At 39.9% G+C, this 26,983-nt stretch overlaps 3 protein-coding genes, 1 long non-coding RNA gene and 1 pseudogene across 5 annotated transcripts; 4 read left to right on the forward strand and 1 right to left on the reverse strand.

The window, feature by feature from the left end:
• Window positions 1-926: 926 nt before the first annotated feature.
• On the forward strand, window positions 927-6,462 carry LOC131311842 (uncharacterized). Its single transcript, XR_009195613.1, has 3 exons — window positions 927-4,674; window positions 4,939-5,232; window positions 5,789-6,462. It is a non-coding gene; the product is annotated as an uncharacterized LOC131311842 (long non-coding RNA).
• A 1,330-nt stretch (window positions 6,463-7,792) lies between these two features.
• On the forward strand, window positions 7,793-8,765 carry LOC131311841 (uncharacterized). Of its 2 annotated transcripts, none has more exons than XM_058339430.1 (2): window positions 7,793-8,298; window positions 8,382-8,765. In XM_058339430.1, exons 1-2 carry the CDS (start codon window positions 8,059-8,061, stop codon window positions 8,637-8,639), a joined length of 498 nt encoding a protein of 165 aa, XP_058195413.1. In that variant the 5' UTR covers window positions 7,793-8,058; the 3' UTR covers window positions 8,640-8,765. The 2 variants fall into 2 exon arrangements, with proteins under 2 accessions (XP_058195413.1, XP_058195414.1); XM_058339431.1 differs by having other exon boundaries at window positions 7,802-8,205.
• A 192-nt stretch (window positions 8,766-8,957) lies between these two features.
• On the forward strand, window positions 8,958-16,730 carry LOC131311571 (uncharacterized; annotated as a pseudogene).
• Window positions 16,731-18,404: 1,674 nt separating this feature from the next.
• LOC131311843 (uncharacterized) lies at window positions 18,405-21,845 on the forward strand. Its single transcript, XM_058339432.1, has 6 exons — window positions 18,405-18,868; window positions 19,464-20,108; window positions 20,282-20,449; window positions 20,530-21,069; window positions 21,151-21,252; window positions 21,346-21,845. The coding sequence occupies exons 1-6, from the start codon at window positions 18,689-18,691 to the stop codon at window positions 21,649-21,651; spliced, it is 1,941 nt and encodes a 646-aa protein (XP_058195415.1). The 5' UTR covers window positions 18,405-18,688; the 3' UTR covers window positions 21,652-21,845.
• A 2,622-nt stretch (window positions 21,846-24,467) lies between these two features.
• Window positions 24,468-26,831, reverse strand: LOC131311844 (glutathione S-transferase F9-like). Its single transcript, XM_058339433.1, has 3 exons — window positions 26,582-26,831; window positions 26,250-26,298; window positions 24,468-25,288 (listed from the first exon to the last, which is right to left on the reverse strand). The coding sequence occupies exons 1-3, from the start codon at window positions 26,723-26,725 to the stop codon at window positions 24,840-24,842; spliced, it is 642 nt and encodes a 213-aa protein (XP_058195416.1). The 5' UTR covers window positions 26,726-26,831; the 3' UTR covers window positions 24,468-24,839.
• Window positions 26,832-26,983: the final 152 nt, after the last annotated feature.

Genomic DNA, 26,983 nt, shown 5'->3' on the forward strand with positions numbered 1-26,983 from the left:
CCTTTGTCAACTAGTCCAAGAAAAGAAAGTATGTCATCAAATCCTTCCCACCTTCCTTCTTCGGATTTTCCCCCCAGAGTCTCGCGCCACTTTAGCTCTCGGGAAACCATGGATGGGTCTGCATAACTGTTTTTCATGACGTGTGCCTCAGTTACTCGTAACTTTGTTTCTCTATTTGAAAGACATTGTTAGAAACTGCTAAGCTGATAAGAATGCATAAATGAGTAATTAAAGGCAAAAACAAGCAAAATCAACCAGTGAAACAATGATTTACCTCTTAGACATGCCATTATCCCTATGCTCAGTGTCGTCCTCCTCGAGATGGCCATAAATGTCCGTAAAGTGTAGCAAGTGGAGCACCTTCCCATTCATAGTCCTTGATAGTTGACAATCCCTTCCTCGCCAAATTGTTCAAGTGAACTTGGCTATCCTTATTTGGAAATAGAACGACCGCAAATAAGTACAATAGGAAGGCTCGGGTTACGTGTTCGTAATCTTTCTCTGTCATGCATGTATTCTTGTTGAAGGTCTTATAAAACCAGGAGTAACGCACTGTACCCGTGTTGGTCATAGTTGGCACTTGACCGAGGAAGTAGACCAAAGTAACCTTATTCTTGTAAAACCCCATATCAAATGGAATTGGATTTCTCCCGACCTGTATCCCGGTAATCATTGCAAAGTCCAAGGGTGTAAGTGTGGCCTCTCCGAAAAGCAAGTGTAGGGTATTGGTGGTATCCCACCACCTCTTAGCTAGGACTGTAAGCTGCGAATTGTCATTACTGGTCTTGCCCAATAGTTGTACAAACCCTCCGAAACCTGTGCCGTCTACTAGCTACTTCGCATTCTAGTGAAGTGTCTTGTACCACTTCTGCATCTTCGTCGAACCCTCGAATCCCATGATTTCGCTTCAGAGGTTCGGGAATGTTAAAGGGTTGTACGAGACACTACCCATGCGTGCGAAAAAGAGCTAGTAAACGACACAAGTTTCGGGGGGTTTGTACAGCTATTGGGCAAGACCAGTAATGACTGTTTGCAGCTTACAGCCCTAGCTGAGAGGTGGTGGTATACCACAAACACCCTGCACTTGCCATTCGGAGAGGCCACACTGACACCCGTGGACTTTGCAGCGATTACCGGAATACGGGTTGAGGGAAATTCAATTCTGTTTGATATGGGGCTTTACAAGAATAAGGTTGCTTTGGTCTACTTTTTCGGTCAAGTGCCTGATATGACCGACTCAGGTATATAGTGCATTATGTTTGGTTATACACGACCTTTAAAAATCATACATGCGTGACATAGAGGATTACGAGCACGTGACTCAAACTTTCCTACGGTACTTGTTTGGGGCCGCACTGTTTCCAACTAAGAATAGTCAGGTTCACTTGCACAATTTGGCGGGGACGAAGGATTTGTCTACTGTCAGTGACTATGATTAGGGAGATGTTGCAATTGTCACACTTTATAGCCAAATGCCATCTCTGGGGGATGACACTTAGCATGAGGGACAATGGTGGGCTTGAGAGGTATTGGCTTCATTCCGGTTGATTTTGCTTGTTTTCGCCTTTCATTTACTCATTTATAATCATTATCAACTTAACGGTTTGTATCAATGTTTTATATGGAGTTTCGAGTTCTTGAGGATGCACGTTCCAAAAAACAATTACGTGGACCATCCCCCAAGGTTTGATGTGAGCATGAAACTCTAGGGGTCAGAAGGACTTGACGGCATACCGTCTTTTCTAAGACTAGTTTACGAACGAATAGGTAGACTTATTTTTGTTTGGTTTCATCGAATCTTTCAAACTTCAAAGCTATCTTCTTTATTGTTCTTTGACATTAGCTGTAGGGGAATTGGGATGTATGGGTGAGAGTCGATCCAGTGGTACAAGCTGATTGGTTGAGGGAGTAGACGGGCCATTGGTAGGAAGATTTTGTTGGAGGGACCATTTTGCAAACAGCGGAACCTGGGGGAGAGAGTGGTGAGGTAGTACTTGGGCTATGACGTTTTCAAAGTGCCGAAGCCCGTTCTTTTTTCCATGCTTAACATGAGGAGCTTGACAATAGGGGAAGTGGGGCAATGGATTGAGGGCAAGTTCTGCTTTTTCTGTGCTTAACATGTGAAACTCAATGTATAGTCTGGCCGAAAGTATTTAAGGTAAGACGTTTTATGCTTTTTAGATTTAGAGCTTTTTTATGCATGATGGAGAGTGCTTGGGCATTTTAAATGGCCCGAGTAACTTTATCATATACTAAACATTAAATTGTGTTATTCCGAGTTGGAAATTATCGGAGTTTTCCATTGTATTGCTCTTTGTTGACTAGCTTATGTATTGTTTATGTTTGAAATTGATGAGGAATTATGTTGATCATCATTTCATTTTCCTCTTTTGGTTCGAATTCTCTTGTGAAAGTAGATTTCCCTTAAAGTTTCCCTCGTATTCTTTAGGAAAAGGAGAAATGAGACAACGGTTCCCTTGACGGTTGTATTTGATGCAAATAGCACAATAACTATAGTCCTGTTAACTTCCGGTAAAATTGTCTTCGAGATAATCTAATTTGTTTGATTAGGATCACGAAGTTTGTTTAGAATATTTTCTTCTGTTTCTTTTTTTGTTTTTCCTTTGCTCTGAAATGCAGTTTTATTTGTTATACACCTTTGTAAATTCTGTTTATTCCGGAAATGCTACGATTTGCATGGTCCTATTTCTCTACGGGTCAGTTCGTTGGGACTCCACAGAAAGAGGATTATTTCCTTTGTGCAAAACTCTCCTGATGCAGCTAGAGCTTGGGTATCAACTTTACAGTAAGTTACAAGGAAGCTTGCCTTGGTAAAGTGCTTCAATTGGTGGTTAGTCTATTTTGACGTTGAGAGACGAATTTGACTCTATTCATCTCATGATTTCTTCCTTTTGAAACATGCTTTTACTTGTCGAAGTACTTGTACATGCATTTGGAATGTAGTCCTATCTAGGTAATTCATAATGGCCCTACTCAGGGATACACTTTTTGTATCTTTGACAACGTTTACAGAAATGGGAATTTGGCATTCCATATGTTTTTTCTTGTGATGACTGATGAACACCATCTTATCTTAAAAGGGCAACGCCAGTGAAATTATCATTTAAACCTTTTCCTTTTAAGTTTCCATCTATTAACGGAAATAATAGTTGGGAATAAGAAGCCTTTACTGTTAATGTTTGTGCGACTTTGACCTTTTGCATTTAGATGTCACTTGAAGCAGACTATACTGTCGTCTTTATTCCAGATTTTCCAATTTCATAGTCTCATATTTAAAGCAACGAATTGTACATTATTGCTTCAAAATTTCTAGGTTTTTTTTTATTATGCCACAGATTCTAAAATGTCTTACAGGAATTCCTAATTTATGGGTGAATACCGTCTAGCCTGGTATGAGGTGTGTCTGCTCCTATGCTGTTTAAGATGTTGGGTGTTCCTTTTATATATGAGATAGAGCTTTCTATGCTCAGTTGCCTTTATCTATGCCTTCATTTTGAACACATATTGACTTCTTTGGAAGAGTAGCAACCTAGAAAACTCCTTTACTTGTAAATTGTGATAATTAACATTATCTAACGGCTATCGTTTGTTGTGTTCTTTCTGAAAAATCAGTGCTACACAGTTGGTTCTTAAGCCACATAAAGAGGCTGTGAATTCTTTAAGTAAGAATGGTTTTGCAACCATAGTTGCTGCTGCCCCAGGAAGCTTCTAAAGAAATTGAGGCTGCAATGTAGATTGTCCCGAGTAATGCTCTTGGATGGATTATGAGTAGATCAAACTGATGGTCCCATGGATGATTTCAGGATGATAAAGGCAGACAATGTTACCTCCTCTCTATGAATAGATCTAAACTTTATGTATTTCTGAAAGTAGTACTCTAGGCGTTCCCGATTCTTAGTTCCTTTGGGGAAATTCAACAAAGGGCACATAATCATTGCACTCTATAAATGGAAAACTTTGCTTAAATTGTTAACTTAAATTGTAATTCTTAGTTTCTAGTTGGACTTGTGTAGTCAACTTAAATTGTTTGGTCTTTTCTTTGCGTTCCTTGTGTTCTTTTGTAAATGGGTGGTATGCCCTTGATGCCTTATCAATTCTATTTGGGCTTTTCTTCATGTTCCTCGCGTTCTCTATGTTCATGATGTATTGAAAGGTGATCAATTCAAAATTCTTCAGCAAGAAATATTAGTACAGGTTTCTAGTGATCATTGTTCATATAATTATTAAACTCGGGTGGGCTTGCTTAAGCCTGTAAATGTTGAGAGCTTGGTACGGCTTCTTCATAAACCAAATGTTTTGCTTGTCTAGGCTATGCATATGCTAGGCTTCTTCATAATACATTGCACATGTCACTTTGCCCTCCTTACATTTTCGTAGTGGTAATTGATTCACCTTTGTTTTCTTTTTTGTCTCATTAGTTTGCCTAGGAGACATTACGAGTCAAGGACAAAAAACTACAATACTTGAGAGGGTCCTTTGCACGCTGAATTCAACAATAAAAGAGATTGCAGAAAAATTAGCTGATAACTGCTGGAGCGGTTGAAGCTGCAGCATCAGCTGCTCATACTATGGATGAACAAAGGAAACTTGCTTGTGAGATTGAGCGCTAAGCAAAGATTCAGAAAAAAACAGTTTGCGTCATCCTAGTTGAAGGTGCAATTCCCATCTTTTGTAATAATTCTATGTTTAATCTGCATAATTTAAGTCATGATGGCTTTGTTCGGTTAACCTTTTATTTTTAGTTTTAGTTTACTTTTCAATCATTACTCTATTTCTTTCTCCAATCACTCTATTTCTCCAATTATTACTTTTTCATCTCTCTCCAATCATTACCCTATTTCTCTCTCTATCTATTACCAAAACTAAACTAAACTAAACTGCCAACCAAACAAAACGGATGTTACTAGGTTGATGTAGTTTAAAGAGTCTCAAGAAAAGGCTATGGTTCTAAGTAAAGAAAAAAGATCAACTAATTAAGCAGGGGGAATCTGCCCTTCAAGAAGAACATTTATGGCGTTCTGAGCTCGCAAAAGCTAGATAGCAGGATGTAATATTGGAAGGAGCTGTTGTTAGGGCTAAGGAGAAGGTCAGCATTGCAAAGGCGGATGCTGAAGCTAGAACAATGGAAGCTCCACAAAATGAGGCAGCAGCTTTAAAGGAGAAACAAGAGCTTCTTGCGTATGTGAAAGTGTTACGAGCACAACTTAGAAGGTATAAGATTGGTAGTATCTATTTTTGGAGTTAATGTGTCTTTTGTACTGTATGTTTACTACCTCATTGTGCAGTTGCTTGCAATTTTTGCTTTAGATTGCCTTCTATGGGACACGGGAGTTCCCTTTTACATGAAAAAAATGTCCTCGTAGAACAGTTAGGCTAGTACATCAATAGTTGCAAGAATGAAATGTGGGAGTACATCAAGAAATTGGCTATTTTTCAGTGAATGCAGAACAAGTGGAATTTTAAGAATTACGTCATGGAGATTGTGATCAATTGGTATGACAATCTCCTCTCTATTATCAGTTTGACTGCACCCTAGGTGAGGACAGACGAAAACTACTTGTCGTTGCAGTGGTATGAGCTAAATATAATGCGTATTAGAGTGTTGGCTCTTCATCTTCTTCATGTAGAAGCGTGGCTTGTTCTTTAGTCATTTAGTAGTTCCAAATAACTCTCCACTGTTCCTACCTTTCTTTACGCCCTTCACTTATTAGGTTCAACGTTTGAGGAGGATTTTAATATTTGAATCGATCATTTTTCCTGTGAACAGGCAACATGTTGATACAAAGCAAGTTTTTTTAGGAGAAGACGAGTCCTGTTCAGAAGACGGTAATGCTCCACGGTAGACCCGTCAGAGGAGACTGTGGACAAGTCATGTCTAAGTGTTTCCATAGCAATCCCAGTGTCCGGGAAATTGTAGTTCATATGGCGGTGGATCAAATTAATCTCGGCCCTCCAATTGGAGACGGCGAATGGAGTGATATTCAAGCGACAAAGGCAAAAATAGCTGATGCAAGAGAAATTTCGCTAGAAGCAGAAGGGAAGCTTGGACATACCTGTGCTCGGCCCACCAGTTAACAGTAACCAATGTTTTCAGGCATTTCTTGGTATGATATGAAAAATCGATGCGACCATTCTTGCAAAAGGCGTCCTCTGATTACTTGTAATCTTTTAGCACCCTTCTGAAATCTTTTAGCAATCTTAGATCATTTCATAGTTTCCCTTGGAGATCCTCTACTGCCATATCCTTGGCTGGCCCTATACCCAACAGGGGTGGTGGCCAACTCTCACAGTCTGTGTCGTAAAGTCTACTAGTGTATGTGCTCATGTCGTGATTTTGGTAGTTTTGGTTATTTTTGTATGTTGCAATGGAATCTTTGTAATGCTTCCGGGCTTTGAAAATGAAATTGATGGTTGAAAAAAAATATTATGCCATTCATGATCAAAGCTTTTTGATTTCTGCCATTTCTTGTTCTGCAAAGCTTAAGAAATACTACAGTAGTAGCTCAAAGTTTTTTTTTTTTTTTTTTGTGTGTGTAAAAGTCATTGTTTAAAGATTGAGTTGGAAAAGAAAAGTGCTGATTGTGAAATAAAAGGAAAATAAGGAAGAAATGGAGCCATAATTTTGGAGATGAAATTGGAGAATTGGGTTTGGAGTTGTTAATAGTTATACTCTCATAATACATCTTTCGAATAAACTATAACTTCGGTCTCCAAATAGAGAGTTGGATTGGGGATGCTCTTAATGTTTTGAGTTACTCCATTTGTCTCAAAATTTTGGCTCATCTATGGTTTTTTGGATGTTTCATACTATTTGTTCATTTTGACTAACCAATGAGAAACTATTACCGTTATTCCATATTGAAATTCAAACCTAAAGTGGAGGTATTAGACTGTTTTTTTCCTTTCTTATCAAGGGTGTTCGAAACATTTTTGCCTTGACTAATCCATCGGGTGCTTGAAGTGCCCCGTCCTACAGGTAGAGCGTAATTATTGGGCCCAAGTCCTGGGATAACCTCAAGGGTGAGTGGGTTATAGAATTTTATCATAGACACATCCATTGAGATTCGAACCTTAGATCATCCATAAGAAAATAAATTAATTATTGCATTTGAAAAAAAGGTAATTTTAGAAACTTTAAAGAGTAATGGTTACGTTCCCTTTAGGCTTCGTTTGGAACCTAGGGAAAGTAAAAAAAAAGAAGAGGAAAGTGAAAATTCTTCCCTCCAATTGTTTGAATTGTAGAGAAAGAAGGGAGAAAATAAATGAGTTTAAGTTTTGTGAATAAGGGAGAAAATAAATGAGTTTAAGTTTTGTGAATAGTAAAATTTCTCTCCCATTTCCCCCCAATTTTCCTCTCATTTTCTTTTCCTCACTTTCCCTAAAAACCAAACAAAGCCAATACCTCGGGGGTTGTTTGGCATGGGTTTTGGGAAAATGGGTGGAGAGAAATTTATTGTAAACCGTTCAGGGAGAGAGATTTTGAAATCCTATGAGAACAAAAATTTCGGGTAGAGGGAGTAATAAACTCAAAATCGAATTAGTTGAGGAATGCAATGGGTTAATTGATAGTTTAAAGACGAAAGCTCCATTTTTATCACTTAAAATAAATATTTATTTTTTAAATTAAAAATAATGTATTGTTAGAAAATAATATGTCCGATAAAATGAAAAATAAATACATATTTAAAAATATATATGACCCTAGCGAGACAGGGCCGAAAACAAAAATAAAATATTCAGGGACGTAAAAGATAGATTATAAATCATTTCACGGACACGCACGCACCCTCCCTCTCTCTCGCGCGCTTCCTTCCTTCTCCGCGACCGATTTCTCTTCCCCTTTCCATCTCCGATGGTCCCCCCCTCTCTCGATGTAGTCTCTGCCCTCTCTCTCTCTCTCTCTCTCTCTCTCTCTCTCGCGTACGTTTGGGGGTGTGACGGTTAGGGTTTTGGTTTTGGGGACAGGTTTGCGTGGTAGTGGAGGTGATTAGTTGTGGTGGTGATTTGGTAGATTACATCAAATAGATTCCGCAACCAATGGCGACAAGCGATTCTAGGTCAGGGGGACGGGGACGGGGACGGGGACGGGGACGGGGCCGGGGCCGGGGCCGGGCTGGAGTTCAGATCCCAGTAGAGGTTCCTCAGTTGCCGGTGCAGGTAGAGGGTCCTCAGTTGCCGGTGCAGGTAGAGTACTACAGTATTGAGGGACAGTGTCGGTTCATTGACATTCCTAGTCCAGAAACCGTTGAGCTCACTCTTCCGCCTCACGTGCAGCAGGTTTCTTTCATCCGATATAGAATGAAATTGCAGACTTCTATTTGCCTTTCTGTCTGTTTGGTCTGATGAACTCTTGCTTTCAGGTGTCTCGGGAGTACGTGGAGGCCTGCTTCCATGTTATAAGCGGGTTGAAAGTCCGTGTCCGACAGCAGAGGTGGGCTATGGATCAGTTGTGCGTCCGTGGCCGACAGCAGAGGACCACTATCCGATGGCAGAGCACCACTATCCGACAGCTGAGGGACGCTATAGCTATGCGGATGGAGGTGGATGAGGAGATGGGGAGCGAGGATGACGAGGATGGCTATGTTACAGATGCTTCGCCTTTGGCGCATGACACTTAGTGTTTCCTTTTGTATGCTTGCTTGTTTGTTAGCGGTTAAGATTTTATACCTTTTTATGTTTAGAGTTTCTCTGTGCATGATGGATAATACAAGTTGGATTTATATGAATTTTTCATTTGTTGACTAGCTTCTGTCATTATTGTTTTGAAGTAGCTGAGGAAATGGAATGACAAAGTTGTGTCGTGGCACTAAACAAACAATTGTGTCGTGGCATTAGGGGCTTCCTAATTTTTTTGTACCATCTCTTTGAAAATTTCTTGTGTTCTGGAAATGCTACGATTTGTGTGGTCTTGATTAGATGTTGGGACTCCACAGAAAATGGATTATTCCTCTGTGCAGAAACTCCCGGGGCAGCTAGAGATTGGGTATCAACTTTTCGAAGTGTCATGTATAGGCAGCACATGTCATGGCATGGCAGGCCATCCAGAGGCTCGATACTTGTATGTATAATGATTGCCTGGGAAGTTGGACAAACGTCTGGTCCTACTGTTCGGAGAGTTGGATTATATCATAAAACGTCTGGTCCTACTCTTCGGAGAGTCGGATTATATAATTTTAAGACTTGGAAATTTGTTCTGTAGGACATTTACAATATAGCCTTGGTGTCTCTTATCACAAGATTACCAGTATTAGGGGAAATCGTTTACCCTTGATGGATGCTGGTGATGTCATCTTGAATAGTTGATACTCACCTGGAGGATTGGGCCGCTGTTCATGATGTACTGAAAGGTAATTAAGTCAACATTCTTCAGCAACAAATATTATGAATTTCTAGTGATTATTGTTTATATATTTAGCAAACTATGATGGGCTAGCTTAAGCCTGTAAATGTTTGAGGGGTGGGTAGGGCATCTTCATAAACCAAATGTTTTGTTTGTCTAGGCTATGCATATGCTAGGAATACTCGCGTAGCATAATACATTGCACATGCTAGCTGTAATCTTTTGATCACTTTACTTTCTTTATTCTGACAGTATTGAGTCCATTTTGCTCTCCTTACATTTCCGTAGTGATAATTGATTCACTTTTAATTGTTTTATTTTTTGTCTCATTAGTTTGTCTAGGAGACGTTACGAGTCAAGGACACAGAACTACAGCACTTGGCGGGGGACCTATTCACATGGGATTCAACAATAAAAGAAATTGCAGAAAAACTAATGAAACTGCTGAAGCGGCTGAGGCTGCAGCATCAGCTGCTCAAACTATGGATGAACAAAGGAGACTTGCTTGTGCGGAGATGGAGCGCTTAGCAAAAGATTCAGAAAAATGGTTTGCATCATCCTTCTTGAAGGTGCAATTCTCATATATTTTTTAATAATTCTATCTTTAATCTGGATAATTTAAGTCATGATGTTGTTATTTGGTTGATGTAGCTAAAAGATTCTCGAGAAAAGGCTATCTTTCTAAGTAAAGAAAAAGATCGACTAATTAAGCAGAGGGATTCTGCCCTTCGAGAGGCACATTTATGGCGTTCTGAGCTTGCAAAAGCTTGAGAGCGTGTTGTAATATTGGAAGGAGCTGTTGTTTGGGCTGAGGAGGTGGTCAGCGTTGCAGAGGCAGATGCTGAAGCCAGAACAAAGGAAGCTGCACAAAATGAGGCAACAGCTTGAAAGGAGAAACAAGAGCTTCTTGCATATGTGAACATGTTACAACCACAACTTCAAAGGTATACAAGTGGTTGTTTCTACTTCTGAAGTGAATGTCTATTGTGCAGTTGCTTGCAATGTTCCCTTTACATTGCCTACTACGGGACACGGGGGTTCCCTTTTCCATGAAAAATACTCCTCATGGAACAGTTGGGCTTGTACATCAATAGTTGGGAGAATAAAATGTGGGAATACACTTGGAAATGGGCTATTTTTCAAGGGCTTGCAGAACAAGTATAATATCAACACGTATGTCATGGAGATTGTGTTCAGTTGGTATTGCAATCTCCATTCTATTATCTGTTTGACTGCACCATATGTGAGGAGTCAGGATAGACAAAAACTACTCGCTGTTGTGGTGGTATAGCTAAATATAGTGCGTATTAGAGTGTGGATTCTACATCTTCATGTTCTTACCTTTCTTTACACCCCTTCCACCCTTCTTTAAATTGGTGATGGTATTTTTTAGTTTTGAAAGTGAGTCACTTGTTAGGTTCAACGTTTGAGGAGGATTTTGACATTTGGATCAATCATTTTCCCGGTGAACGGACAACAGGTTGATACAAAGCAAGTTTCTGAGAAGACTGTGTCCTGTTTAATGGTGGTAATGCTCCACCGGGGACGAAGCATGTGGATCCAGCAGAGGAGAACATGGACAAAGCTTTTCTGAGTGTTTCTGGAGCAATCCCAGTGTACGGGAATAGTGAAGTTCATTTGGCCCCTGGATCAACCCAATCTCGGCGATCCAATTGGAGACGGTGAATGGAGTGATATTCAAGACTTCGATGAGCTTTATGTCGACAAGTATTATGTTTCTTCGACAATTATGCTAATCTTTATTCAAATGATGGGGACTTAATCAGAATCAAAGGCCGCAATTGTTGGAGAGTGTGTATCACAGTGGAATAATCTTCGCGGTGGGTCTCACTATGATTGACAGCCTTTGAGACGTTGGAACAGAGTAAGTCTTAGAATCATAGCGATCGAACTAATAAACCAACCAAACTCTTCGAGTTCAAAGTTGTGTTCGGCTCGTTGAAAGATAGTTTGGGAATGATTTGGTACATGGATAAACCAAACTTCAACTTCTTTTAATCCTTGTTAATTAAAGGTTTCATACCAAGTTTAAACATGTTACTATTTGCTCAATGGTGTAAAAAACACGAGCCAGTACTTGTGATAAGCTAGATTATAAGCTTGAAATTTTTGTTATGTTTTCAAATTAAGCTTAGATAATCTATTGCTTGGCTCGTTTAATGCATTATCAATTCTACGTAGTGAGAATCTAAACTAGCTACAAGCTTATGAAAACCTCTTCAATAACAGTTCGACTCATTGTTAGGAACGTACATGCAGTTGATCAACTTCAGCAGTTTTTATTTTTTTTCCTTTTTTTCTTTTTGGTGCATAGGTATTATTATTAGTACTTTTTTGTTTACTCTAATGTTAATTACCAGAAAGCGACTTGGCAACCGTATCATTGCATTTGAGTTACATTCCGAAAAAGATTTAATTCATTAATTTTAATTTCTGTCTGTTATACTTGATCTTCTGAATTAGTAGTATATGTTTTTCTAGGCATACAATGTGGTGGCATCACGTACTTTTTCATGTGAGTTGTACAATTTTTCCCCTGTACTTTCTCTTTCTGTAGTGCAAGGTTTGGGAGAATATTTCTTCCACAAGATGAGCTCGTGGTTGCTGGGCTATGACGATGACATCTATAGGGGAAAAGTGACTGACAAGTGGAGAAGATGGCTGATAAACAGAGCAAGGGCGATAGTATTTTGTAAATGAGGATGCGCCACTAGTAATGATTCCGAAGATGAACGCGGGTGTGAGATGGGGTTTTTGGACAATATCTTTCACTTCTTTTTCAACCTTCACACGCCCTTGCTTGCTTTGATTCTTGTGCTTGCTTGTGCTCCCTTTTTTTTGTGGCGCTTGCCTGGATCTCTATCTCCTCCTCCTCTATAAAAAGAAAGACTTTGAGGGAATTTTTCGCTAGCCAATTTGTCCAATTTGGACGATTTTGCCCTTCAATTTCTGGACATGCTGTATTAGCCGTTTGTCCATAATGGTAATTTCGCAGGCCCAGGTGGTTGGATCACACACAACCACGTAATACACCTTTTTTCCTCACATAATACCTCCTCCGCCTCCCCCCCTCTCTCTTGTGAGATTTTCTTCACCGACTCCCATCCCCACCCCGCGCGCCCCCCGCCGTCTCTCTCTCTCTCTCTTTCCCCCATGGCGTTGATCTTCTCTCGGCCATCACCCTTGCCACTGACGACGGTCAACTCGGTCACCGACCATCACCAGATGTTACAGATCCGATAACTATTCCAAATGATTTTCGTGCTCAGTAAAAATATTTTCCGCATCGGCGAATGGGTACTTCGATTTCAGGGGTTGCTTGTTTTTTGTTTTTGTTTAATCGTTACGCGATTGTTTACCGTTCATTTTATTGTCCTCTCTTTTTACAGAAATCGTGGTTCAACTCATGCTCACGGACGATCCCACTGTCAAATCTTAAACCCTAGCCCATGGAACTCGACCTACCTCCGCTAGCCTTCATAATGTTAAGTGTTCCTTTATGGATTCATCAAGTTATGGTCGATTTGAGGTTGCTAAGGCCATATTCAAGCATCGGACTATCCACGACTACTAGAAATCGCATAAGGTATAAATATTTTCTGTGGGTGTTGTTAATCCTTTCTGGTTGTAGATCTAGGGGTTTCTTTGATTTTGTTTCGATATATCTGATTTGCCCTCTTTGCATGTCTTTGTTAGTGCTAATTTCTCTGGGTTGGATGTATTTTTATGTGCCTCTTTAGATGAATTGAGGGATTTGTAGTCATTTCATTCTTGGTGGCCTACTGACCTATTTTATGACCATATACGTGATATTATAAATCATATTGATAAATATAAAAAAATAATGTGTTGATTATTAGGTTAAAGACCAGGGACAGATGGTACAAGGATTCTTACACTAAGATCCTAATTATTTCATTCAGATGATTATGTGATATGTTTGAGAAAAGTGATAAAATCATAGTATATGAAGTCTGTCTGTGGCCAGGTTTTTTTGGGCGAAATAAGTCAGTCCTGGGAGATACTTTACATGAGTACTTTGTTGTCCATGACTCCATATTATAAATTAAATGTAACTACGGGTATCTGTCATACCAAGAATATAGAAATAAATATAGGCTTTTTGTATTCCTTAATTCCTTCTGAGAATTTGGAGTAGGAGAGGCTTGCTCTTGACTGGTTTTTTCAAATTTGTATTACAGCATCTGGATCATAGTTGGTGTCTTGAGTTTTTTCAGGCACAACAGTACCCCCTTGAATTGTGACCTCAATGCTATCGAACCTTTTGCCTGTGATGCTTCCAAACAGGTAGCTTATATTTCTAGAAACCGTTGGTTTTCACAATTATGTTTCCAAGAACCATATATTTTGTTTTTTGTTTTTTTGAAAAAACCTCAAATCTGACGTGCCGAATTCATGCATGCTGTTAATTGCAGGACCGTCAACCATTGCCATATCTTGCTGAAAAGATAGCAAAGAACTAAGACATTTCTTTGGAGGTATTATTTCACTGCTATGTACTGACATTTATAGTTTGTCTCACATTTCATTGGCCATCTGTCTATTATACATGAGGGATTTGAAATGTTCTTTCTTGTTATTGTTTGGATAATAATCTGCCACAATTACGTCTTGGGCCTCATTGAAGTTTTTCTTCTAAACCAAATGATAGTCAAATTATTGTGCTTTCTTAATGAGTTGTAATATCATCCTTGTCAATCTGACTTCTTGATGCAAGGTTCGGATTAAACCTACTGGAGAAGAAAATTCCCATGTTGTCACAAAGAGCAACTTCAAGCACCCATGAGGGTTTTGCCTTCTCCGATTTGCAATCTTGTGTACCTTAGAAGAGATAAATTTCATTTAGTTAGCAAGAGCTGCTTGCATTAGCTTTTTTTTTTTGCTGTCAAGTGGGGAAAGATAATTGACTAACGCTGCTGCTTAGACCAAAATTAGCTCATGGGGATGTGGGATTTCACCTGTCCAAGTATCTTAAACTGTGTGACGTATGGTATTTATTTGGTGGTAAACAAAATTTAACTTTTTGATTATCCATAGTCCCTGATGATACTTTCAACTCTTTAACAGTTACAAACTCTCTGTAGATTTGTATATGTTTTCATATTGGCACATTCACACTTCCTCCATCAACGGCACTATTGCGATGATTTGAATGAAAACAAATCTCGGCTCTTAAAATGCGGGCCATATTCTAATTTGCTGCTTCTTGATTTTTGTTTTGATGCCATAGATATTGGACATTGACTCAACAACTTGCATATCATACCATCAACGGTTGCAACTTGAGGCCTGGTGATCTCCTTGGGACTGGGAAAATTAACATGGAATCGACAAAAACAGTTGTCTTTAGCTGGAACAACTCAATCATAAATTTTGAGAAGATGGAGATGAAGTTGTTATTACCAGTTGCAGCAAGGTTGGTTATTATCAGGCTAATCACAAACTGAGTTTTAGTAGCTTGATGTTCTTTGATTAGTATATCTAACTTGATTTTACTAATATGTTTAAATTTGATAAAAAGGAACCCTTCTGAGCATCAAGAAGAGAGAACTTTGATGCTGGAGAAAAGAAAGAAAAGCAGAGAAAAGTACTGACTTGAGTATATTATGAGTAAAACAAAAGGAAGACTAAGAGAAACTCTCACATGCTAAGGGCCTTTGGGACACTCGGTAAACGCGAATTGTCAAATTCAAGTTATGTTGTAGCCATCTAGAAACCACAGGACATTGCCATAAATCTTCAGCGGTCATTTGTCTCTTCATATTGTCTTGCTCTCCTCAAGCATCTAGCATTTGATATCTCAAATAAGATATCTCGTTTGATTTGTTTTTTCGCATGGTACTTAACCATAAACAACTATTTATGGGTACTGAATCATGATCATTACTAATTCAATATGGATCCATTGTCCATCTGGGGTGATGCTTACTACCAATTTGTAACTTCTTTGGATTCCTTTTCCAGGCCTTTTGGAAGTTATTGTGGAGAAGGGCATGCAGAATGGACGGAAAATCACATTACTTAGAGAAGCTGATGAGATGGTATGCTATTTCTCTTACTCTGTCCCACAAGATTAGAAGTGGAGATGGCAGTTTATGTGCCTTTGTTTATGTTTAACGGTTCTCGTGATAGATTTTTGGTTAGGAAGATTTTCGCTTTGACCATTGATTTAATCGAGCTGCAAGTATCAGTTCTCGTGATCGATTTTTGGTTAGGAAGATTTTCCTTTTGACCATTGATTTAATCGAGCTGCAAGTAGAGAAGCAGTTCTGGCTTGTGAGATCATTAGCAATAGGTTATATTATTGACTCCAAGAGTGACTCCTCTATTACAAGTATCCTATTCATGCTAACTACCCGTCTTGGGAATTTGGTGGTGTTGAGATGGTGGTTGGAGTTTCTATATTCGATGATATTAAAACCAGTATACTTTGTTTTAGCATTGAACATGAGAAGTATAACATTATGGAACTTCGAGTTTGATGGTATTTGATGAAATGTGAAAAAAATTTATGAATAAAAAAAACCTGTAGCGAAAGTCGTGCAATTAGCCCCAAAACGCAGGAACTTATCCAAACCATGACTTCTGCAGACGGCTACTTAAGATCAAACTTATGCATATAACTTTTGCTAGTTTGGTAGATTTCACTGTTGGAATAAGGTGTGGAGGGTGGGTGTTCCGCCTAAATTTTAATTGTTCATTTGGAAGGTGATTCATCGTATCATTGCGGTTGAGGATGCTTTGCTTAGGCGGATCATTGCCATAGACCCGTTATGTCCCCTATGTAGTCGGGATTTGGAAACTATTGAGCATTTGTTTTTTAATTGTGACTTTGCAAGAAGAGTGTGGAGAGCTTCTCACTTGGGTTTTGACTTTACTGTGGGGACTCCATTGGGATTTGTGGACTGGTTTGTTAAATGGCTAAAACATGCTCCTGATAAGGAATTGATCGAGGATTCGATTTTCATTATGTGGTCTATATGGCATGCTCGGAATGATGTTTTGTTCAAATCTATTAAAGGCTGATGTGGCTAATGTGTTGCACTGTTTTTTAGGTTTAGTTAACTTGTGTAGGTCTGATCGGGGTCTCAGTGGGGGCTCTAATCATAGAGTTGCGGAGGAGATTCGAAAAGCTCAGCCTATGTGTTTTGTGTTTAATAGAGCAGGTTTGGATGTGGTGTCTGCATCAAGACGGATTGCTCAGTATTTGTTCAGGGCCTGAATGATCCTGGAAACGCCCCCTTTTGTGTCCAATATGCTCTTTCTGATTTCTGTTATTTGTGTTTTTATCTTAATGTTGTAGAAGTTATTAAAGTACCAAGATTGGTGGTTAAGGCTGCTCATGACAAAGCTCGGGCAGCCTTTTCAACCAAACGGTAGTTGTAATATTCTGCTGATATATATATGTGCGGTTTCTTGTTGGTCAAAAACTACATTGATCTATAATATCAAGAACAACCAAAACCGATCTCTACAACGGGCATGACAGACGGGCCTTGCACGGCGCCATGCACCTATTTAGTAGTGCTATTTTCTATTGGAGCTTTCCCTATTCCTTTTATCGAGCATAATGATTCGAATCAGCCTTTGTTGTATAATTCTTTGCCGAAAGAGGTTTCCGCCGACCCATATATACTACAGCCAAAACTTGGAAGTCATGGAGGCCAATGACAACTTTTAAAATGTTTAAATTGGCTCAAAATGTTTTCCTTGCAAAAGTAACCTAGTAGATAACTAATGTGAAAAGTCATTTCTTTGAAACCAAGTTTATATAAATCGCTTGGACTCCCTCGGTCCTGCTAAAATTGCATTCCTAGTGTGGTAAACGTCTTCGTGGACGATTAATGGGTAAATAAAGGTGATAGCAGAGGAAATTTATCCAAATCCTTGAAGGTACGCTCATATATATATTTGCAAGTTATTAACATAATTTGAATGATTTTCTGCATTATTTGTTGTTTTCTTTGGTCATTGACGTGATGTAAGAAAATTATGTAGTAATGAACAGGGACAGAATCATGATTTCGCATATGGGTTGACCATAATGACGACAAACTTTTGCAATTTGAATGACCAGGAGGATAAAAAAAAAGTTGTTTAAAATGACACTCTATACTAAATACAATATCTACCACTCCTAAAAAAAACATAGACAGTCGGAAAGAAAAGAAAAAATAGTTCCTCAACATGTTACCTCAACTATGTGTCAAAAAGTAATGCGGCGTTTTGTTGTTATAGATCACAAAAAGAATGATTGAGTTTGCACTGAATTTCAAATTAATATTTTCTTTGGCAATTTATGAGGGACCGGGGCATAGTAATATGTATAGGATGTCACAAATAAATAAATACTCAATAAATAGAACGAGATAATTATTCATTTTCCCAAATTAGGGGGTGGCCATGGCTACCCATAGGCAACTGATTATTAATTTTCCCAGTGCGTCCGGTGAACCAAAAGTACGTCAAAGTTGCCTAGAAGGCATGAAACATTGGAAGGATCAAAGCTTGAGAAGACATTTGTAAACTCGTACTTGCAAACGCAAAACCTTTATTGCGGGCAGTAATTGAGAGGGTGTAAGCTATCTACGGAAATTTATCAATTGCTCTCGGAGCACCGCCACGTGCTCTAAGGATCTTCTTTTGCACCGCACATTTTTTTGGGCCTAACCGCTAAGTGTGGCTCCTTGTGATAAAATAAGTCCCTAGAGGCTAGAATGGGGGTGGATCCTGGCCATTAGGCCACCGACCAGTCCATTTGATGCATCCAAACTGTTCAAAAGTGGTTCAAAAGGCCCAAAATTAAAGGGGTGTTTTAGAAGAAAAAAAATCAAAAACACCCTCTTAAAATCAGGGCCGTTCAAAACAATTTTGGATGGCACAGATGCACCAAATGGACCGAACTGGTCGGTATCAAATGGACGGGATCCGAGTCCTCCCATAACATCACGTGACGGTGCTCCAGCAGCATTGAATAATCACTCGCTATGTAAGTATCGCGGCCGCTTTCTTTGTGGTATCCAGATCCAGGCTGTGTACGCAAACTCTCTCCCTCTCCCTCTCCCTCTCCCTCGTGCAGGAATGGAGTATGAGGTTGTGGCGACTGGATTGAGGGGTTAGAGTTTGGAGATTAGGTTTTTGGTGGTCCGAGCGTCGGGGTTAGTTTTTGGCTCGACAGTTAAGGTTTTGGGGTTTGGGAATAGGTTTGCGAAAATTGGGGGTGTGGTGTTTGAGTGGTAGTTATTGGCAGTAGTGGCGGATTTGGTCTTGGTTGTGTCTAGAACCATGGCCGCGGGCAGCTCCAGGTCCGCCAAAGTCCCGGGATTCGACCCGAAGAAGTACCGTCCTCCGCCGTACGTGTTTGAGCCGGCGGGGTTGAAGTTGTACAAGCCAAAAGCCACGGTGTTCGATGACGAGGTGGTGCTACGAGAGCCAGAGATCCATTTTTCAGTCAAGAATCGCGAGGTAACCTTACGTTAGTTATTAACTTCTAAGTGGTGATGATTTTGACTTCTAAGTAGTGATGAACAAATGATGAAAATGGATTCATGTTTGAACTTTAATTCTATGCTTAACGTGAATTCTTATGGCGTAACTCTGCTAGTGCGTGGCTTGTGATGCATAGTGGTGGGTGCCCTAGTGTGAAATGACACTAAACCTATGCATGTTTCTGTTATACCATACGGTCTCGGGTAGAACTTTACTCTAAAAGCTAACTTATGAAGTGCGGGTGCCCTCACGCTTATATATTTCATATTACTTTACTTTGGTACCCAGGCGATGTGGAACTTCTCTTCACAGTTTCAGGCTACTTGCACGAATCTAATTTATCACTCAAACACTCTAATCCTCGTATGCATGAATGTTTAGAACGATGGTTGTGGTGTTTTAGAACGATGGTTGTGGTGTTGGTGCACGTTGAACTCTCACATGATTGATTTACATCGCAATGTAATGCATGACCATTGGAATGCATATTTATTTTTAGAATGCATATTTTGATACATGATGCATGAATATTGTGCTAACTCCCTTTTCCTTTGGTTGTTGAACCTTGTAGGTGAAAGAATATGTCAGGGGCTTTGGGGGCTCGGGGAAGGTGAAGCAGTGGTATGGGACACTCCCCCAACGTGCGAAGGAGCTAGTAGATGCAACAGGTTTTGGGGGGTTTGTACAACTACTGGGCGAGACCAGTAATGACCGTTTGCAGCTTACGGCCCTAGCTGAGAGGTGGTGGGATACCACCAACACTCTGCACTTGCCATTCGGAGAGGCCACACTGACACCCTTGGACTTTGCAGCGATTACTGGGATACGGGTTGGGGGAAATCCAATTCCGTTCGATATGGGGCTTTACAAGAATAAGGCTGCTTTGGTCTACTTTCTCGGTCAAGTACCAGATATGACCGACGCGGGTACAGTGCGTTACTCCTGGTTTTACAAGACTTTCAAGAAGCATAAATGCGTGACAGAAAGGGATTATGAGCACGTGACGAGAGCCTTCCTACTGTACTTGTTTGGGGCCGCACTATTTCCAAATAAGGATAGCCGGGTTCACTTGCACTATTTGGCAGGGATGAAGGACTTGTCGACTGTCAAGGACTACGATTGGGGAGGTGCTGCACTTGCTACATTATATGGCCATATGGGGGCTATATCTAGGGGGACAACACTGAGCATGGGGGGCTACTGGCGGGTCTGGGAGGTGAACCGTTGTTTCACTATTCTTCATTCTTGTTGATTTTGCTTTTTCTACCTTTCTTTTACTACTTGTGCATCGTTTTACTACTTGTGCATCGTTTTACTACTTGTGCATCGTTTTACTACTTGTGCATCGTTATAAGCTTAACAGTTTCTAACAATACCTTGTTAATGTAGATTTGGAGTTATGAGTTCTTAAGGATGCACGTCCCTAATAATAGCTATGCGGATCCGTCAGTGATCCCTAGAGGGTTGAAGTGGGCACGAGACTCTAGGGGGAAGAAGGAAGGTGGGAAGGATTTGACGACGTACCGTCTTTTCTTGGACCAGCTAATGAAGGAACAGGTAAACTTAAAATTGTTTGGTTTCATAGGATCTTTCCATTTTCAAAGTTATTTCTTATTGATCTTTGGCATTAACTGCAGGTAAATTGGGATGTATGGGCGGGGGTTGATCCAGTGGTACACGCTGATTTGTTGAGGAGTAGACAGGCCACAGGTCGTAGGATCTTGTTGGAGGGACCGTTTTGCAGACAATGGTACTTGGGAGAGAGAGCGGTGAGGCAATCATTAGGCTATGACGTTTTTAGAGTACCAAAGTCTATTCCTTTTTCTATGCTGAACATGAGGATCTTGACGGTAGAGGACTTGGAGAAATGGACTGAGGGCGAGGATGCTGCCACCTTTTTAGAGGAGTCCGGGGAGTACGAGGAGTACATGGTACAGAGGCTTATGCCTATCTTAGGCGTAGATAGGGTTCTAAGAGGCCTTCTCCCAGGACCACAGGCTGGAGTTCTGCCAGTAGTAGTAGTAGGAGGAGGAGGAGGAGGAGGAGCTGAGGGCCTAGCAGAGCTTCCTCCGTTGCCGCAACAGGTGGACTACTATAGTAGTACGGGACAAAGACAATACATTGATGTTCCTTGTCCAGAGCACGTGGACCTCACTCTTCCGCCTAATGTCCAACAGGTCTCTTTATTTCAAAATCAGTCTTTGTTTGCCTATTGTGTTTATCTATGGAATATGGGTTTGATTAGCTCTTTATTTTAGGTGCCCCGGGAATATGTGGAGGCGTGTTTCCGTAATATAAGCGGCTTGAGAGTCCTCGTTCGACAACAGGCAATGGCGGGCCAGACAGTGAGGACTCATGTGGTATGGTTACTTGCCTTTTATCCTTTCAATTCTGCTTGCAAATTCAATGCCCTTTTAATGCTTTATGTTACACTTTTTGTGCCTTATATGTAGCGTGGCCCCTTGCATACTTGCGAGAGAGTAGCGTCGGGTAGACACAGTGCCCCGGCCCCTCATAGCGAGAGAGCTTCTCCAGCGAGGCATGGTGCTCCAGTTAGTTGTGCTTCAGCTTCTAGGGCTCCTCCGCCCGCACCTGTTCCTCCGACAGATCTTCAGTTGGTGGAGTATAGTTCTTTCGTAGCCGACGGGGATACTACCATTCCATCTGGTAATGGTGACGATGACAGAGATGACGAGGACACAAAGTCGGGTATAGAGGCTTCGCCTTCGCGGCCTTCGGCCAAGAAGCCCCGTCGTTGACATTTAGTGCATTTCTTTCCTTTCTTGCTAGAATATAGTAATAGGGTAGATGGTATGTACAATGATGCTTGGCTTCTACCCATTTTGTATTCTTGTATGAAACAGTAATCGTGTTTATTGCTTTCGATCAGTTTAGTGGATGTTGTAGTTTTGATATGCGATCCTTTTATTTAAAAGAGTTTTGAATTCTAAAATTTGTTTCGATCTTAATCAATGAGGACGAGAAGAGTAAGTCCTGAAAGAGTATCGTCATACACAGCTGTGAATTCTTATTGTTGGGAACTGTGTTTTGATTAGTCGACGAGACGTCAGGGCATGCCAAAGAAGTGGGGAGGTTCTGGCTAATTTCTTCCCGGAACAGACCTTGCTGCAGCAAAGTCAGGTTGCGAGGGACAGAGTTTGCAAGGGTATAGCTATGCATATTGTCTCGTGAAACTCAATATATTGGTCTGACTGAAAGTAGGTAAGGTAAGATGTTTTATGCTTTTAATATTTAGAGCTTCTTTGTGCATAATGAGAGTGCTTGGCGATTTTAAACAGCACGAATAACTTTTTCGTCTATTATTCATTACATTGTCTTATTCCAAGTTGGAAATTATAGGAGTTTGACATTGTATTGCTCTTTGTTGACTAGCTTCTGTATTGTTATTGGTTTGAAATAGCTGAGAAAATGGAATAAGAGTTGGGTGATTTTAGACCCAAAGACAAGGAAAATTGGAATACAAGCAAGTTAGATGCGCAGATCATGTCCTTTTCCACTTTTGGCATGAATGCTCCTGTAAAATTAGATTTGCCTAGAAGTCTCCTTCGTCTTCTTTAGGATAAGGAAAAATGAGCCATCCATCAAGGGAACCATTGTATTTGGTGCAAATAGCACGATAGCAATATCTCTGGTTAACTTCCAGTAAAATCGTCTTCCAGATAATCTACTTTGTTTTATTAGGATCACGATGATTATTCATCCGGTTTCTTTTTCTTTGTTGATTCAGTGGACTACTGAAGTATGATGGCTGCTGTTTTTGTATACATGTTGATCTGCTTTTGTTTTTCCTTTGCTCTGAAATGCACTTTTTTTTTGTTCTATCTCTTTATAAATTCTGTTTGTTCTGGGAATGCTGCGATTTGCATGGTCCTTAACTATGCTGATTAGATTTTGTGACTCCACAGAAAAAAAGGATTATTTGCTCTGTGCAGGAACTCCCGGTGTAGCTAGAGCTCGGTATCAACTTTACAGTAAGTTGCATGAAGCTTGGCCTTGGTAAAGTGCTTCAATTGGTTATTAAGTCTACTTTGATGTTGAGAAACGAATTTGACTCTATTCAGCGCATGATTTCTTCCTTTTGAAACATGCTTTTGCTTGTCAGAGTGCTAATACATGCATTTGGAATGTAGTCCTATCTGGGTAATTAGAAGTGGACACTACTCTGGGATGCACATTTTGTATCTTCTACAACGTTTACAGAAATAGGAATTTGGCATTCCATTTTTTTTCCTCTGATGACTGATGAACGCCATCACGTTTTTCTAGGCATGTAATATGTGGTAGCATCGCATAATTTTTCATGTGAGTCATACAAGTTTCGTTTGGTATATTTTTCTCTTTTTGGTAACCTGCATTGGATTCCTTTCTGGGTAGTTCAAGGATGGGGAGAATATGTTTACCACAAGACGAGCTCACAGTGGCTGGGCTATTAGACGATGACATATATAGGGGAAAAGTAGAGAAAGATTATGAGATGGCAGGTGAACCGAGTGAGGTCGATGTTAGATGAGGGTGCGTCGCTGATAATTCCACAGATGAGCGCAGATGTGAGATGTGGGTTTCGGACTGCTATGTTAATAGAGGCAGCACTTAGAAGTCATAGAGGCCAATGGCTATGATACAATCACAAAGAAAACCTCTTTGGGGAAACCAAAGATGCTTCTAGCTGTGCTTCTCGCTTATGCCAATAATCACTTGGCTTGTTTTAGTTTGTTTCCCCCTTTAAGTAGGACTTTTTGGATCAGTGATTTATGGTTTTGCATTGATGCCTGAATTTTTCAAGAGACGCTCTAAATTCGAGTGAGGTTCCCTCAATGAGCTGATTTTTTTGCGAAGAACCTTGAAAAAATGGTTTACATTCAATGAACAGCTCGGATCGTTTGTGTGGAACCCATAGTGGGCCCCACACCGCAATTTATGCACAGTTGTTATGCGAGTAGCAGCGTTGAAGTTAAAAAGCCAATAGCGTACAAATTAGCACCATCCGAGAATTTAATGATGGATACAGAGTTGAATAACACTCATCACTCTAAGAGTATCCACAATGTAATAATCAAAGCCAAAAGGTTGCTAAAGTTAGCAATGTTTGCTCAAAAAAATGCTCACATTGTAATAACCAAACTTAGCAACCTCTTAGCAACTCATCAAATTTTGACCTTTGAATAACCAAACTTAACAACTTTTACCAATAACCAAAACTCAATAATCAAACCCAATAACCAAATTCATAACTAAAAAATTAAAAAATACCTCACATTAGAATCGTCTCATCGAGACGAATAATTTGGTGTGGTCGGGTGCGTGATTGAAACTCGTTTGCAATTGGACATAGGTGCATTGCGTATTGTGGGGGGTTTTTTTTATAGGGATACAAAAATAACCAATGTGGAGATCAAGTTTGTTAGGTTTGATTATGAACTAAATGGATAATCAAATGCTGACGTGACACATTTTGGTTATCGATTTTGATTATTCCCATTGCGGATGCTCTAATGAATTCATCTAAGAGATAAAAGAGCAACAAGAACAACTAAACTTCTCAAGCCAAAGACTATTAAACTCAAAACACTCACTACTCAGTTCATTCATAGCAAAGGATTCTATAGGACTCCTTGGATCATCCCTCCAAACATAGGTAAATAAACTTAAACCTTCAAGACTATAATTGAAAACTAAAAATTAGGAAGACTATGTAGAATTTAAAGAGACTTTTTGATCGACTCAATGACTCTTTGATTGAAGAATGACTCTTGGACTGTCAACTAAACGAACACTTAGACTCAAACTTAAATTGATTTCAGCTTTGACTAGAACTGGAACATCTTAAAATCTTAGGTTGCGCCTCCATTATTTCCCCCGCTCAAACCAGTCGAAGTACTGGTTGGCTACGAGGACCAACTCACAATATGACTTTGGACACTTAATTTCAAGGGTTGCACACATCCAAGGCTTTCTTCCAAGATGGCCTGTTGCTAATATCATCCCACCATTTGCTCACATTCTTCCTACCCCTTATCATGTGCTCTTTCCCCAGGTCACCAACCAGGTACTGGGTGAAAGGGAGGTGGCTAAGGTCAGCAATGCTGAAGAAATCCCCACTCAGATACCTGCATTTCGAAAGCCTCTCCTCGTAGATGTCCAAAACCTTCCCAAGCTTCTCTTCGCTCTCTTGGATCACCTTTTGGTCTGCTGGAAACCCTAGCTTTGAGCTGAAGAGTGTGTGGAGGACTAAGTTGTAAACTGGTGGATGGAAGTTGTGAGCTTCCACTTCTAGCCATTGCTCCACCACTCCCCTTTCCTCTATCGTCTTCCCGAGCAGATCAGTCCCCTGGGCCTTGTACTTCTCCGCGTAGTACCTTATGATAGCCCGCGATTCTTTCGTTAAAAAACAATATGAAAAGGAAAAAAGTGAGAAAAAGAAAGAAATTTGTTTTTCGTTAAATGGAAGATCTTGAATGGAAAAACGTTTAGGAGGGAATCGTGTAGGTCTAGCCAAGTTAATTAACGTGCGAATTAAGTTGATCGGATGTTGAGAATCACGTGATCGGACTAAATTTGTTTCAATCAACTTTTTTCGGGACAAGTATGATTGATATTCGATAATCCTAATTTTTTGCGTGAATTATTTATTTAGGGAGCCCCACACGCGAACATTTTTGGGTCAACTGTACAAATTAAACAAATACGTACACTGAGCTCACCCCGACGCCTTCTTCCCGTAACCAAAAAAGAAAGGAAGAAATCAAGGTTCTAATTTCTTGCCTTTACCAAAAAGAAAAAAAAGAAAAAAACCCGATTTTATTATGTTCTTCATCATCAGAATTCGGTTTTTTTTTATTATATATGACTTGGGTATTCAGGCCAGGTTACAGATTACGCACCTCAATTTCTCAACTCTTCCTAAGATCAATAAGCCTATGTACTCCGAAAAGTTTTTCCAAAAGTGTCCACGAAAATAAAATTAATGATTGAGATTCAATTTGATGTATAGACCCAAGAGAAATGCTAAGTGCAAAGTAAATGGGCAAAGAATTGACCCTTAAAGTGTACATGAATGGCTCAGATTCACTGTGCATTCAGGGTCAATTCTTTGCCCATTTTTTTTGTCCTTGGCGCTCCTCATAGACCCAAACATCGAAGTGAATTTGAACCACTGATTTATCTTTTGGGGACATTTGCGGAGAAACTTTTCGGGATTCCTAGCATTGTTATTCCTGAGTTATCAATCTTACCGTCCACTGCTGATAATGCTATTCCATAATTTGCAAATATTTATAACAACTAAATATATAGAAACGATAAAACAAAAGTAAAAAGAGAATTAATGAACATTTACCAAATAAGGTGTAATCTCCATCTTGAATGACAGGAACAACTCCGAAGGGCTGTATTTCCAAAGGAAAACCAACAAATTAATGTATTTAACCTTTCATCAATATTGCGTATTTTTGCTTTACCAAAAAAAAAAAATTTGGGTATTTTTGTGTATATATTCGTCAAAAGATATGTGAGTAGCTATTCATCTCGAGGAGAGAAACAAAAATTATTAAATAATTTCTAAAGATTGATGCTACGAAACCAGTAACCTAGATATCTGCACCAAAATATCTAGGTACACAAGACTTTCTAAAGGAGAGAGAGAGAGAGAGAGAGAGAGAGAGAGAGAACCTGTAGTTGGAGAAAGTGGGGATGTTTGTGCTCCCCTTTGAGGAGGTCAATCGGAATGGTCTCAAATTCAATCTCTTTCTCAATGAGACAAGCGATCACACGCTTTGCTGAACCATATCCTGCACCATACACCTTCACCACCATTCTCTCTCTCTCTCTCTCTCTCTCTCTCTCTCTCTCTCTCTCTCAATTTCTTGTGTTTTGAGTACGGTTGGGAGGGTGGGTGGATTTATTGGCCCTGGAACTAATTGGCGTAACTAAAACGTGACAAAAATGTTTACATTTATGTGATTTTGTTGTCATGTTCACGGCACTGGACCTGGGTGTGCACTTGGGCGTGGAGGTAGCACAATTCTTACGCATTAGTGGCAACTCGAAAGGGCTATTCTGTGTTGCTTAGCT

The sequence above is a fragment of the Rhododendron vialii genome, chromosome 12a, assembly GCF_030253575.1.
Source record: "Rhododendron vialii isolate Sample 1 chromosome 12a, ASM3025357v1".
Classification (NCBI taxonomy): domain Eukaryota; kingdom Viridiplantae; phylum Streptophyta; class Magnoliopsida; order Ericales; family Ericaceae; genus Rhododendron; species Rhododendron vialii.

What these genes read in the sequence shown, in the direction of transcription:
- LOC131311841 (XM_058339430.1), top strand. Translation starts at nt 8,059, where the DNA reads ATGGCGACAAGCGATTCTAGGTCAGGGGGACGGGGACGGGGACGGGGA. An exon ending in TTCCGCCTCACGTGCAGCAG is followed by an intron (nt 8,299 to 8,381) that starts GTTTCTTTCATC and finishes TCTTGCTTTCAG; the next exon opens with GTGTCTCGGGAGTACGTGGA.
- LOC131311843 (XM_058339432.1), top strand. Translation starts at nt 18,689, where the DNA reads ATGGCCGCGGGCAGCTCCAGGTCCGCCAAAGTCCCGGGATTCGACCCG. An exon ending in TTTCAGTCAAGAATCGCGAG is followed by an intron (nt 18,869 to 19,463) that starts GTAACCTTACGT and finishes TGAACCTTGTAG; the next exon opens with GTGAAAGAATATGTCAGGGG. An exon ending in GCTACTGGCGGGTCTGGGAG is followed by an intron (nt 20,109 to 20,281) that starts GTGAACCGTTGT and finishes TTGTTAATGTAG; the next exon opens with ATTTGGAGTTATGAGTTCTT.
- LOC131311844 (XM_058339433.1), bottom strand. Translation starts at nt 26,725, where the DNA reads ATGGTGGTGAAGGTGTATGGTGCAGGATATGGTTCAGCAAAGCGTGTG. An exon ending in CCCACTTTCTCCAACTACAG is followed by an intron (nt 26,299 to 26,581) that starts GTTCTCTCTCTC and finishes TTGGAAATACAG; the next exon opens with CCCTTCGGAGTTGTTCCTGT. An exon ending in TGGAGATTACACCTTATTTG is followed by an intron (nt 25,289 to 26,249) that starts GTAAATGTTCAT and finishes TTTTAACGAAAG; the next exon opens with AATCGCGGGCTATCATAAGG.